This window comes from Apaloderma vittatum, unplaced genomic scaffold, assembly GCF_000703405.1.
Source record: "Apaloderma vittatum isolate BGI_N311 unplaced genomic scaffold, ASM70340v1 scaffold22514, whole genome shotgun sequence".
Classification (NCBI taxonomy): Eukaryota; Metazoa; Chordata; class Aves; order Trogoniformes; family Trogonidae; genus Apaloderma; species Apaloderma vittatum.
The window spans coordinates 2666-16271 of NW_009714730.1; the positions used below are offsets into that span (position 1 = coordinate 2666).

The 13606-nt window shown below is 41.0% G+C and overlaps 1 protein-coding gene across 1 annotated transcript; it reads left to right on the plus strand.

Annotated features, from left to right (window-relative positions):
- Nucleotides 1–2251: 2251 nt before the first annotated feature.
- Nucleotides 2252–13153, plus strand: SUCLG1 (succinate-CoA ligase, alpha subunit; the record flags this gene model as incomplete). The annotated part of the gene is made up of 10 exons (XM_009868884.1): nucleotides 2252–2447; nucleotides 3694–3731; nucleotides 5039–5154; nucleotides 6040–6156; nucleotides 6652–6865; nucleotides 6946–7002; nucleotides 9320–9403; nucleotides 10046–10197; nucleotides 11524–11712; nucleotides 12703–13153. Coding segments are annotated over 10 exons (1190 nt in total), but the record flags the coding sequence as incomplete, so codon positions are not given.
- Nucleotides 13154–13606: the final 453 nt, after the last annotated feature.

The window sequence follows — 13606 nt, forward strand, 5'->3', positions numbered from 1 at the left end:
AGCATTTTTTTATGTCTAAGTGTGGGTAAGAGGGAGGCACTTGGACTGGATTCCTATCTGTAGTTCTAGGAAATCCTGCAAAAAGTCCTGAAAATAACAAGTTTTCAGCTTTGTATGGATTGAATGAGAAGAAGATTTAGCCCTTGATGTCTGTACTGTCAGCTGGCTCACACAACCCAAATAAGCTGGGCAAATGTAGCTTGGGTTGTGTAATTTTAAATAAGATGTGTGCTCCTGTTGCTGCTCAAGGAGGGCGTGAAAGCGCACTGTAAACAGTGCTTATATTCCATGTGTGCTGTACCTTGCAGATGGGATCCATTTTCTTTTAACATGTAAATTAATGTTTGATCTTTGTGATAAATAATAGGGCATTGTTTTAGAAAGGCTTGGTAATGGTAATACACAAGTGAATTTAAAGCCCTGCTCAAGGCTACAGATGGCGAGTTTGCTTTTAAGGAGTAAATGTAGCTGCATTTTCCTGAACTGCAGTGAGTTCTGGGCTCGGCTGATGTTTTGTTCCCTGGAAATTCAAGAGTACCAGCAGCGTGTGTGCTGGAAGTAACTGTCCCCGGTTTCTAGCAAGGTTTCTCTCCTGTAAAACAATTGATGTTTTGTATACAGGCTTATACCCCTTTGTTAAATTTAGATCTTCCTTTTCAAATCTGCCTTGGGACAGCAGAAGTTTGGTATTTGAGCACTTTTCTCCACTACTTGGTTATCCTGTACAATGGACTAAAAGAAGTTCTTGCCACAATATGTCTCTTTTAGCTATGTAGAAGCTAAAGTTCTGGAAAGCCAAAATAAATGTATCCTATTATTTGTATAATGTTTTTTAAAAAAACCCCACAAACTATGCAAAACAGCACAGGGACAGGGTAGAAATGAAAGGATTGCCTAAGAAAGATTATCCAGTTTCTTATTTTTAATACTGTCTTCTGAAGGTCTATTGCAAGCCTTGGCTGGACACAGTAATGTTATGTTGGAATTCTGATTTGGCAAAATACAGCATTTCCGCTGTGCTTTTGGTAAGATTTGGCTTTGGTAAGACTTGTCCCTGTGCTCTAGGACTTCATCTGGAGCTCGTACCTTTGTAACTTGGCCTGTAATTTATTTGTGTGCATTTAAATAGCAACACCAATGAGTTTGGCTTCTGCTGGTTCATGGCTGAAGAGCAGACCCTTTAAAAATGTTTTTTTTTCCTCCTGTCTTCTTTAAGCAATGTGCATTTACACTTGGGCACCCTAATTGGTTCTAGTAAAACCAATTGTCTTAACGGACATTGGCAGTTGTAAAGCAGTGAATGAAAGTCATGGATAGAAATTGAGACTTAGATTCTATTTCTGACTCCTACCTGCTGGGAACTTAGAATTGCCTTTTCCATTCTCCACCTGTTTCCTTCTCATCTTATATCTTGTCTTAACTATTTAAATTGCCAGCTCTTTGCACCCATGACTTCTTGTTTGTGCCACGCACGGCACAACCTTGTTTTGACGATGCCCCTGCTGCTCCTGGTGTGCTGATCACTGGGGCAAACACTTCTGCTTCCGACAGGGCCATGGGCAGAAATGGAGAGCTGTGTCGTGCAGTTTAATCCCTGCCCCCCAAACCCCAGACTCATCTAGCCCAGAAAATGCAAGGTGATTTTTTTTTAATAAAATTTTTTGAAAATGTGTCACTTTGCAAACATGTGCTAGTTATAAGCTGCTGCTCTCTGAAGACAGCAAATGGCTCAAGCCTGTAGCCAGACCTTTCTGAACCAGCTGTATTTTCTCTTAACCAGGGCTCTTCTGTAACATAAGCAGCACAACAGTTTTCAAGAGTAAATCCATACAAAGCTTGGAATTTGAGCTGTCTTTTGGTTACCAGTGCCTACATTTTTTGGGGGATACTTTTGATAGCTTGGAAAATGCTTGAAAGCTTCTTATCCTTGAAAAATACATACGCTTCTCAAGACAGACGTAAGCTTTCAGAAATTTTAATTTTTTGCAAGGTTTTAACTTGCTGAAAATAGATACGGAATAGATGGCTGAACTGGGACCTCAGAATTAACTTTTATGGTACAGACCAAGGAGTGACCATTTGTCAGTTTTTTGTTCTTCAAAATACTGAAATTACTGAGTGCACACTGTGTGCCTGGCAAGCAGCCTTCTGTTATTTTGCAGGTGTATTTTCAGTGTGGTAGCACATACAATAGATGTAAAACTTGAGTTGAATTCGTTTAGTGTTGCCTCTTTATTCTTTACCCTTGCAGGCCCATCAGAGGGCTTTCTAAACACGTGCTTCCACCCTTCTGGCAGCCCAGCCCTCTCTCTCTGCAAGGCGTCGCTGGTGATAGATCTTGTCTGGAACAGCTTCTGTGCAGGGAGATCATCCTCTGCCTTGCCCAAGGTTGGGTTTCACCCAGTTGTGTCCTGTGCCCATGAGGAATCCCTGGTGGCTGGGATCGGGTAGGCTGATACCCTGTTCTCCTAACCAGCAGATCAGCTGTTTCTCTGCTGATTGTGTTGCTGGAGGCAGGCTGCTGTTTGCCAGTTGTGCTTTCAAGTGACTCAGCCTTGCCTAGGAAGGCTAAGCTGTTGGCCAAGCATGAAGACCACGCTGCGTTGTCTTCTGTAGCTGTGGCAATTGGTCAGCAAGACGTTCCCCTACCCTTCCCCAGACAGCCTCGTAATCCGATCATTAAAGCTTAGCTTCAGACATACTTTGTCCATTACTGCTCTGTAGTTCTTCTTGCCGTAAAATCCTTTGTAGCAATATTTGTTGGGTAAAGATGTGATTTAGGTTAAAACCCTACAGGTCAATGAGATGACCTGCACTGTTAGCACTTTTTGTACAACTTTACTGCATGCATTTCTCTTTAAAATCTAGCTGAATTTGACTTTGTTAGTCCAAAGATGAGATGCTGCCCCAGCTCCTTTGAGAACAGCAGGAGTTGGTTGAAGTCCTGTATTTCTGTCAACCCTTTTTAAGCAGAGTAAGGACTTTAGATTTAGTAATGACACTGATGTCCGTAGGCCTCTTCTGGCATGTTTTTTTTTTCTTCTCGCTTTCTTTGACTAAAAGAAAAACATAAAAGCAGTATGTCACTAAAATTTAGTTGACAAAAATACTTGTGGAAGAGTCCTGTGTAGCTCTGTGGTAGAAGTGTGTATGTACAGGGATCTTAAATTTTCTGCACTTTTTTCCTGTCCCATAGATATTCTCTTATTACAGGATGTTAATAGTGCATCTCAATAAATTATGTATGTTAGCAATTTATTTTGAAGAAAACCCTTTTCCTTTATTCCACTTAATAGCTTTTACTTCCTTCCTAAAAACAGGAAAGAAAAAGCCCTTCGTTGTTCAAGCATGTCTGAGCAAGTACGTGGAACAGTCCATGGATCCCATGATTCAAAATCTCTTATTTTTATTTCAGCTTCATTTTTTACTTCCTCAAATATTATGTGGTAAAGTTTTAAAAGAGGTGTATAGTAACATACTGGTGTGAGTTTCTGTACCTTCCTGTGTTCACTCTTAAGCACAAAACTTCAAGGGAGCAAATTGGTTCTGATCCCCTCAAAACTGGTATTTGAGAAAGCATATGGCAGTGAATACAGAAGACCTCTTTTTCTTCCTCATCGCAGGCTTTCTTACGTGGTAACATTCTCTGCATGGTTTTTTTGTCATGTAATGTCAACTTATTTTTCCCTTCAGCAAGGATGCAGTCATTTTCCTTGGAGTCCCAGTGGACAGTGAGTTGTCCCTGGGACAGCAATGGGCCCTTGTGGCCAAGAGGGCCAGTGGGATCCTGGGGTGCGTTAGGAAAAGTGTGTCCAGCAGGGCTAGGGAGGTTCTCCTGCCCCTCTGCTCTGCCCTGGTGAGACCACACCTGGAATCCTGTGTTTGGTTTTGGACTCCCCAGTTCAAGAGAGACAGGGACCTACTGGAGATAGTCCAGTGGAGAGCTACGAGGATGATCAAGGGACTTGAACATCTCTCCTGTGAAGAGAGACTGAGAGACCTGGGGCTGTTTATTCTCGAGAAGTCTGAGAGGGGACCTTATTAACGTATAGAAATATCTGAGGGGTGGGTGTCAAGAGGAAGGGGACAATCTCTTCTCAGTGATGCCCAGCAATAGAACAAGGAATAACGTTAGAACATGGGAAGTTCCACCTCAACATGAGGAGAAACTTCTTTGCTGTGCGTGTGCCGGAGCCCTGGCCCAGGCTGCCCAGAAAGGGTGTGGAGTCTCCTGCTCTGGAGACTTTCCAACCCGCCTGGACGCGTTCCTGTGGGGCTGCCCTGGAGGATCCTGCTCTGGCAGAGGGATGGACTGGGTGATCTCCAGAGGTTCCTTCCAACTCCCAACATTCTATGATTCTATGATTTTCTATGTTTTTTTGATACCAGCACCCACTGGTGCTGTTCTGTAGTTGTGCTGTGCTGTTTTTTTCAGTACCAGAGTCATGAGAACTAAATTGAAGATCATGCCAATGGTGTATCTGGAGAGCTGTACTCCCTCACAAGCCCAGGCACTTGGCGTTGGGTTTCACGCAGGCTGAGGGACCCTCAACCTGTTCAGGTTCTCTCATTGTCTGGTATGGACTGTGCTGTGCTCACAGGAGCTACCACGTAGTACCGGTGTTGTAACAGCCTCTGGGATAGCGGGATTTTAGTTCTGCTTTGTCACTTGGCAGAATTTCTTGGAGGGCAGAGACAGGTTTGTTCTCAAATGAAAATAACAGCTAAGGTGTTACTGTCTGTTGTTTGTAGTGAGGAATTCTGATGTTAAGCACTCAGGATGAGAAGTACTTAGCCTGCCTACTTGCAAACTGAGTAATCACAGTGATAGAGTGAACTACAGGTGTTTAATGTCTTAGAATGACAAGTACTAAATACAGCTTTCAGAGCTAGTTTTGAAAACATGAGCTACTGGATCAATTAATTTTTTCGTATAAGCAGTAATATATATGCACTTACTTGGCAGGACGTTTTCTGATTTAGAGTCTAACAAAGCAGTGGATTAATGGTTGATGCTCTCTTTTTTTTTTTTTTCTCCTTTCCCCGACAGTGCAACAGAATGGAGTACGACACTGCTCCTACTCAGCATCAAGGAAAAATCTGTACATTAACAAAAATACAAAGGTTATCTGTCAGGGTTTTACAGGCAAACAGGTATGTATATGAACTTTTTCTTCTATCACTCTTTCAGTTCAGAAAGTTAGTTGGCTGAAAAACTTACTGACATGTAAAAGGGATTATATACCGGCTTTGTGTTGGTAGCAAACTGGGCTTCATGATCAGGAAGGTCCTTTCAGCAGTATAGTGTCTTTCTGATCCAAGTAGACTTTTTTCCCTCCTAAATTCAGTAGACTAGATTTTTACTTTTGTTTTCTGCTCCTGCACAAGCTTATAACTTACTTTTGAGTCATCAGTATTATAACACTTCTGATTTTTGTTTTTCATTTTGGCCTTCAGCCATTTTACTGTATACAGCTGAAAGGGTTTCTTTGTGAAAGGAGATTTACAAAAACTAGAAAATCCCCACCATTTTAGAAGTGCCTCTTTCACAAATGCCTTTGAGCATCAATGCCTATGAATTAAATTTTTGTTTTTCAGGATATTTAGTAATTTTCTCAGCAATCAATCTTTTACACATTTGCAGGGGCAGAAGACTGCTTTTGCTAAAACCAGCAGGTAGTAATGGATTAGAATGCTAATTTCTTTTGTTCACTACAGTGTTTGTCATTTGCCAGACTTGAATTGGAAAATAAAGTATTTCTGCTGTGTCTGCAGGTGTATTAGCAACACAACAAAATATCCTGTAGTGCCCAGCCACAGTGCTCTGATTTAAAAGGAAAAGCACGGCATCTTCTGAATGCATTTGAAACATGATGCATTGTTCAAAATAGCTGATTGTATATATGTTGTGAAAGCTTTCCTTTTTACTGTAAATTTAAGTACCATGAATTGTCTTCAGAGTTACAGATAACACTAACTTTTTGGGTTCATTTTATTTGTTGTTACGTGCCTTTTAACTTTACTTGTTTTCTTTCATAGGGCACCTTTCACAGCCAGCAGGCGCTGGACTACGGCACCAATCTAGTTGGAGGAACTTCTCCAGGGAAAGGGGGAAAAACTCACCTGGGTCTGCCTGTGTTTAATTCTGTGAAGGAGGTAATTTGCAGCGGTGACTTTAGGACAGGCAATTAAATGCGACTGAAGGGCTTCTTATTCCATTGCTTCCACTGCAGAAGCAAACATTTGAGCTGTGGATGTCACTGTGCACGGAATGAAATAGAAGCTGTGTCAAAAGGGGAACTTTCAGCGTGGTCAGGAGTTAGCGTGGCTTCCACTGTGAAGTCTGGATACAGTAGTTTGCAACTAGTTTCTCATTAATCCTGGCTTGTATGATAATTTTTTAGCAAGCTCTTATCTAAGGGTATTTATGGTGGTGTTCACGAGGCAGTTCCATTCCAGACAGTGGTTAGCTCTTACTTCCCTAGATACCATCTTCAGTGAATTTAACACTTGCATCGATTATAGACGTTAATACATACAGTTTGCTTAATTTATGCCTGCAAATGGACATATCTTAAATGACTAGTTGTCAAATGTTCTCTTTGGTCCCAGTAAACACTTGCTGTCTTTTTTTTGTTGTGTCTGTTGTAGGCCAAAGAGCAAACCGGTGCTTCTGCCACTGTTATATATGTACCTCCTCCTTTTGCTGCTGCTGCGATCAATGAAGCAATCGATGCCGAAATGCCCTTAGTTGTGTGCATTACCGAAGGTATTCCCCAGCAGGACATGGTTCGGGTTAAACACAGACTGCTTCGGCAGGATAAGACTCGACTAGTGGGCCCCAACTGCCCTGGAGTCATCAACGTAAGTGACTTCTGGATTTGCTCCAAGGCTGAACCATTCTTAGTGGTGGTTTGAATGTTCCATCTGACTTCTCCCACTCTTATGGAGAATGTAAAATTGGTATCATGCCTGGTCACATTCACAAGAAGGGAAGAATTGGTGAGTTTTTGAATATTTACGCATCATCTAAACCTAAAGTTTGGTACTCTAGTGTTCTTATTCGTAAGGCTGGGCACGTGCTGTCCTGAAGACAGATGACATGCTGCATAGCAGCTGTCTGTCCCTCAGTTGGTAAGTAAACTTCACCATCTTCAATCCCAAAAGCCAAAATCAGTCAGTCTGCCATAGCAGGCGCTGAGTACTGGTGGTAGAGGCAAAGGAATTGGAAGTTTCCTTAGGTGATATGATTGACTTAGTTTCCTTAACACTCTCCTTTGAGAATACTTCCATTTATTTTGGAATTTGAGAGCAGAAAGCTCTTCAGCACTATTCCTTCCAAGAGCTTGGCTTCCGAGGACTAGGATCCTACATCTGTAGTGAGCTCAGTATTGTAGCACAGAGAAGACATTACTTGCAAGTTTATAACATGATAATTTAGACAACTATACCACGGTGAGCGGAAGTGACAAATGTTCCCACTTCTCAGTGGAATTAAAGTCAGAAAGGCACGACTTGTTCATAATTTTATATTAGTTACACACCCTGCTGCATGCAGGTCTCTTGTCCTCAGTTCTATTGGTTCCTTATTCTAAACTATAACAACCTGAATATTTTTAAAATAATGCTATAAAGAAAATTCTTCCACAGCCTTCATTTGTACTTAGGTAGGGCTTCAAAAAGTTGTAGGCAGCATGTGCTGCTGTTACCTGTCAGCGAGGTAACCAGTTTAACTTGAGCACAGTACCCTTTGCAACATTACCAATTTTTTTTTTGGATGAAAAGTGTTTTTCTGTGGGAAAACTTTTTCAGTGCTCTTGAACTATGTGGACTTGATGCAGTTTTTTCTAACGTGAGAAGCTGTCTTTACTACTTAACCACTTCTGACTTGAGAATAAGCTCTACTTAGTGGATGTTGAAGAGTGCATTAACAGTCGTGTTATACCTCCAGCTTCCAGAAGTACTTATAAACCTGGAATTGAAAAATCAGATGGCTGCAATTATGCCTTTAGTAGATACTGTCAAGCCATTGCTCTATGAATGTAAAAGGTAATATCAGCTAAGGTTACCCTGAGCTCCCTTCTGAATCAAAGTTCTGTTAAGATTTTCTAAACACAAGAAATTTCTTGTAGTCACGAGATTGTAGAATCTGAGTACAAGGCACATCCAGTGTAAAAGAATATTTTAAATCCTGAATCCAGTTGCTCCAGCATTGCTGAAAAGTGTTTTCAGTCGTGATCCAAGGATCAGGGAATAAAAAAATGTAACTTGACATCTGCCCAGCTTCGTCTAAGACTATGACCTTTGGTGATACGCTCTCCAGCTTTCTATTACCGTGAGGCATCCAAGAATCATTTGATAATCTTGGGATTCAAGTTGTAAAAATAGCCACAGTCTTTGGACCTTCATCTGTAGCTTCTGTGAGGCAATCTGATCTGAACAGTAAACAGGAAGCCCTTTGCAAAAATCTCAAGAAAAAAACCCACCATTGCTAGTAGCAATACGTGCTGTCCAACATATGAACAGTTGATAAAACTAAGTTTTTAGTCTAGCAGTGTATTTTTTCCTCTGTTCATGCAATACACTTATTATATTCCTTGATAGATGGCTTGAAGTAGGTGGAAGATGATGTCTGTTTTTCCTGGAAACCTTTTGTCTTGTATTAACGGAAATTTTGACCGGGAAAGATGAACGAAACCCCACGCAAATATTTTGCCCCTAATCCAGGCTCTGCATTATCTTCCATGCTGCATTTAAAACTCGAGTTGTGGTTTCTTGTAATATTGTAATCTACGTGCTCAATGTGTACTGTAGAGCAGTGAGCTGCAGCAACAAATACCCTAATAGTGATAATTTGCATTTATGCAGCATGTTTTTGTTCTGAAGGATCTCTCATGTGTCTGGTCACACTGGAGGTGCAGTTCATACAGAATTATGTGGTTAACTGTAAGGGGGAAATTCTATTTGCAGTTCAGTGCTTTAGCTCCTCACATACAAGACAACGAAGTATATTCTTCGGTTTGGTTTTTAATGTTCTTTCCTGGTAAAGTTGTAGTGTGAGGAATGCTGTCTTGGCCAATATTACTGACTCTCTGGGCAATTTTAGTCTGTTGACAATTGATTGTCAAAAAATGCCAACCAAGAAATAGTACAGATAGAATTTTATGTAGGGTTTTCATCTTTTTGGCAAGTGTAGCTGGAAAACCTGACATCTCATCTTCAGTTTATTAAAATGATTTTAATGAATATTAGAGCAGCTGCCTCTTGTCATGCACTTAGCTATGTTAGTGTTAAGTTTATCTCCTTTTCTTTCCTAAAGGTATTGTGTCAAGATCTGGAACTCTGACATATGAAGCTGTTCATCAGACAACGCAAGTGGGATTGGGGCAGTCTTTCTGCATTGGTACGTTTCCTCAGAAACAGCCTGTTGCACCTAGACTAATCTACTTTGCCTTTACAAGAAGAAATCTAAAGTAATTTCTTTCTGCAAGAACTTGCTGAATGGCAATTATATTCACAAATGAGATCCCTATGAGCTGTATAACCTTTCTCTGTTATCGTTTCCGCATCAGGTTAATAAAAGCCTAAAAACCAGCCTTGAACAGAGAACTGCCAGCAAATACGATACCAGTTTAGAAAAAAATTTTCCCAAGAAGTTTGATACTATAAAGGAGTAGGGCATTCTTAGAAATTTATTTGGGTATGTTAAGTAAATATAGTTTTCTTACAGCAAAATTCTAAAGCTGAGATCTTGGTCCTGCTATTTCTTATACAGAGCCTCTGTATAAGGCATCATATTTTCCTTACAGTTTCAAAGCTTTCTGTATTATTTCAAAGCTTATCTGATATCAAAGCTTTGTGTAAATTGTGGCAGAGATATTTGGAGCAGGAATTTGGCACACTGACTTGGGAAAAGCCTTCAGAGCTCTTTCTGCTTATGAGCCTTTGGGAATACTTTTCATGATGAAATTTATTTTCAAGCCTTTAATGTACATGCAATATCACTATCTTAATATATTTTTTGTCTGTTTTAATACTTTTTCAGGAATTGGAGGCGATCCCTTCAATGGAACTAATTTTATTGACTGCCTCGATGTCTTCCTGAAGGATCCTCATACTGAGGGGATCATATTGATTGGGGAAATTGGAGGAAATGCTGAAGAAGATGCAGCAGCATTTTTGAAAGAAAATAATACTGTGAGTCTTAAACAGCTTGCTTCCAGATGCTTTGGTAGCTGGCCACCTCTTTTGCCAGTTAGCCATCATCCTGCTGTGTCAAGAAAACCACAGTTCAATCTCTAATCTATGTTTACAAAAAAACCAAAGTCATAATTTTATTAAAGAGTTGATATTAGGAACTTCGTCCAGATTAAATCTGACTGGCCAGACGTGTCAACTTCGGATTTTTAGTCCTGTAATGATACTTGTAACTACGATTCTGTTTTGTTGTAATGTACATGGCTCTGTAGAGAGATGTTTTAAAGTTTCTAATTGCATCTGGTTTACAATAATTATCGGGATAGAAAATACTCCACGATCTTTAGAGATCTGGAGAGGCTAGAGAGCTGAGTAAAGGTGAACCTCATAAGTTCAGGAAGTGCAAGTGTAGAGTCCTGCATCTGCGGAGGAATAACACCAGGCACCAGGACAGATGAGGGGTTGTCCTGCTGGAAAGCAGCCCCATGGAGAAAGACCTTGGAGTCCCAGTGGGCAGTGAGTTGTCCCTGGGACAGCAATGGGCCCTTGTGGCCAAGAGGGCCAGTGGGATCGTGGGGTGCATTAAGAAAAGTGTGTCCAGCAGGGCTAGGGAGGTTCTTCTCCCCCTCCACTCTGCCCTGGTGAGACCACACCTGGAATCCTGTGTCCAGTGTTGGGCTCCCCAATTCAGGAGAGACAGGGATCTACTGGAGAGAGTCCAAGGGAGATGAAGGGACTGAACATCTCTGCTGTGAAGAGAGACTGAGAGACCTGGGGCTGTTCAGCCTTGAAAGGAGACGGCTGAGAAGGGATCTTATCAACGTATAGAAATATCTGAGGGGTGGGGGTCAAGGGGAAGGGGACAGTCTCTTCTCAGTCGTGCCCAGCAATAGAACAAGAAATAATGGATTTAAGTTAGAACATAGGAAGTTGCACCTCAACATGAGGAGAAACTTCTTCCCTGTGCGGGTGCCGGAGCCCTGGCCCGGGCTGCCCAGAGAGGGTGTGGAGTCTCCTGCTCTGGAGACTTTCAAACCCACCTGGACGCGTTCCTGTGTGGCTGCCCTGGGGAGTCCTGCTCTGGCAGGGGTTGGACTAGATGTTCTCTAGAGGTTCCATCCAGCCCCTAACATTCTATGATTCTATAACTCTTGGTTCCATATTGTCTGTAGTTTTTAGCTGTTTAATATATTTGCCTGGCTAGTTGATATCTAAATCAAAAAAACCCCAACAAAATACCAAACAAAAAACCCCAAACCTGTCACCTGGAATTGTTTTTCAGTTCACTCTCCCCAACATAACACAGCATCTTTTGTTTCTTCACAGGGTCCAAATGCCAAGCCAGTGGTGTCATTCATAGCCGGTCTGACTGCTCCTCCCGGCAGGCGGATGGGACATGCTGGAGCCATCATTGCCGGGGGCAAAGGGGGAGCTAAAGAGAAGATTGCCGCTCTTCAGAGCGCTGGTGTTGTTGTCAGCATGTCTCCTGCTCAGCTAGGTAGCACCATCTACAAGGTTCGTTGCTTTATTCTGATATCCTTAGGATACATACTAATCCAAAGCAAGAAGCTGCATTTGAAGGAATGTAGTGTGGGTGTACAGCTCGTGCCCAAATACTTTATTTCTCTGAGCCTGGCTAAATGTAAGGACTCTATTGGCTGAAAAAGCAGCAGTTACTACTTGAATAAGATGCACACGTGGTTTTGTGTAATGTCTTTATAGAGAAGAACAGCAAAATAGAGGAGAGATTACATTTTGCTTTCGAGTATAGCAACTTGTTGAATTGTGTTTTCTGGATGCAAAGAACGTGGATTAATTTTAAATGTGAAAATGTTCTTGGAAAGCAGGGTGTTTGAGGAAGGAGAGCCCTGGCATAGAGGTCGGTTTGTTTTACGTACCGATTCAGAATTATGGTTGAATTAGTACAGCTGAAAAACTTATATGTGGAATAGAATTATTTGCATTTTTCTTAATTCATATCCAGAAAAAGGTATTACTTCACAGCTAGAGGAAATGCATAATTTAGTTGTGCTAGGTATTGTTTTGTGTTGTTTTCCTGTGGTGACGGTATAGCATAGCATCTTCACAAGCTGTTGTGGGATTCTTCCATTCTGTTGTGGTTTTAACTTTATTAAAATGAAAAGCTTTACATTGTTGCTTCTCTGGCTTGGCTCCTTTACTGTAAGGATTGTACAGCAGTTCTTCTGCAGAACTAGTGTTTTTCAGGCCTCTTACGCTAAGCCTGGGAGCAAATGATTCTTTGACAGCTTGCAATCTGTGTGCAGTGCACTGACTGCAGTCTAGTCTATTGTTTTTTCATAGCTGGTTTGTTAATGTGAGGTGGGAGAATATTTATCCTGCTTTCCCCTAACTTGCCCACATTATGCATTTTATATTTTAATTTTTAATTCCTAAAACCAGGTTTGTTAAGATAAATACAAAGTAATTTAAAACAAAATATAAAACAAAATTTCACTGGTGGTAATGTCTGTGTGCTATTTACAGGAGTTTGAGAAAAGGAAATTGCTGTAAGAGAAGATACTTTGGATTACTGTCTCCAGAACGTCAGTGCAGCACCTGGCCTCCACTTACCTTTTCTCTGCTAATCTTCAGTTGCCCAAATGACTGACACTGGTCTGTGAATTTGACTTGGAAGCCATAAACCTCCTGGCTAAACCCTGTATGATGTCTCCTTCGTTCAGACGTTATCACCTTATTGTAAATCACAGCAAGTTAATAAATCTACTACTAAATCTGATTCATCTTTTGAATTCCTGAAGCAGAGCCATTTCTTCAATCATCATAACCAAAATAATCTTTTGTAACTTAAGCACTGCCCGTTTTTAAGGTAAAGTCGCTTGTAGAGATGCTTTTAAGGATCAAGGCACTGACTTTATGCACATATCACACTTTGCTTTTTTTAAAAAAACTCCAGACTTGTTTGTTGCTGGCAAGTGTGTATGTTTGAACTGTAGCCAAAGTTTCCGTCCATTAAACCAGAGCTACTGGATCTGAAGGGGCGTTGGTTTTTGATCCATGTAGCTGGATATGCCCGTAGTCCAGACTTTATTTTCAAGGCTGATGAGCCGTGCACAGTGTAGTCCTCTACTGGCAAGGAATTCTGTTTGTTGAGTGGAGAGATGGAATTTTTATTCACAAAGATGAATCTAATTTCCCCTGCAAATATATATTCAGAATTGTCTGTAACTATGTGTAAATTATTTGGTCTTTAGCTTATGTTACTTTAATTTCCTCTTTATCTTGACTAGGATTGCATTGCTTGTGTGTTCTGAAATCCTAATAACATTGGGACTTAATGGAGGAGAATTACTATTCTCTGGAAAAGAATGTAATAAGGTAACTTTCTTGTTAACCACTCCAAGCACTGTAATGGAAAGCCCTTTTTTTA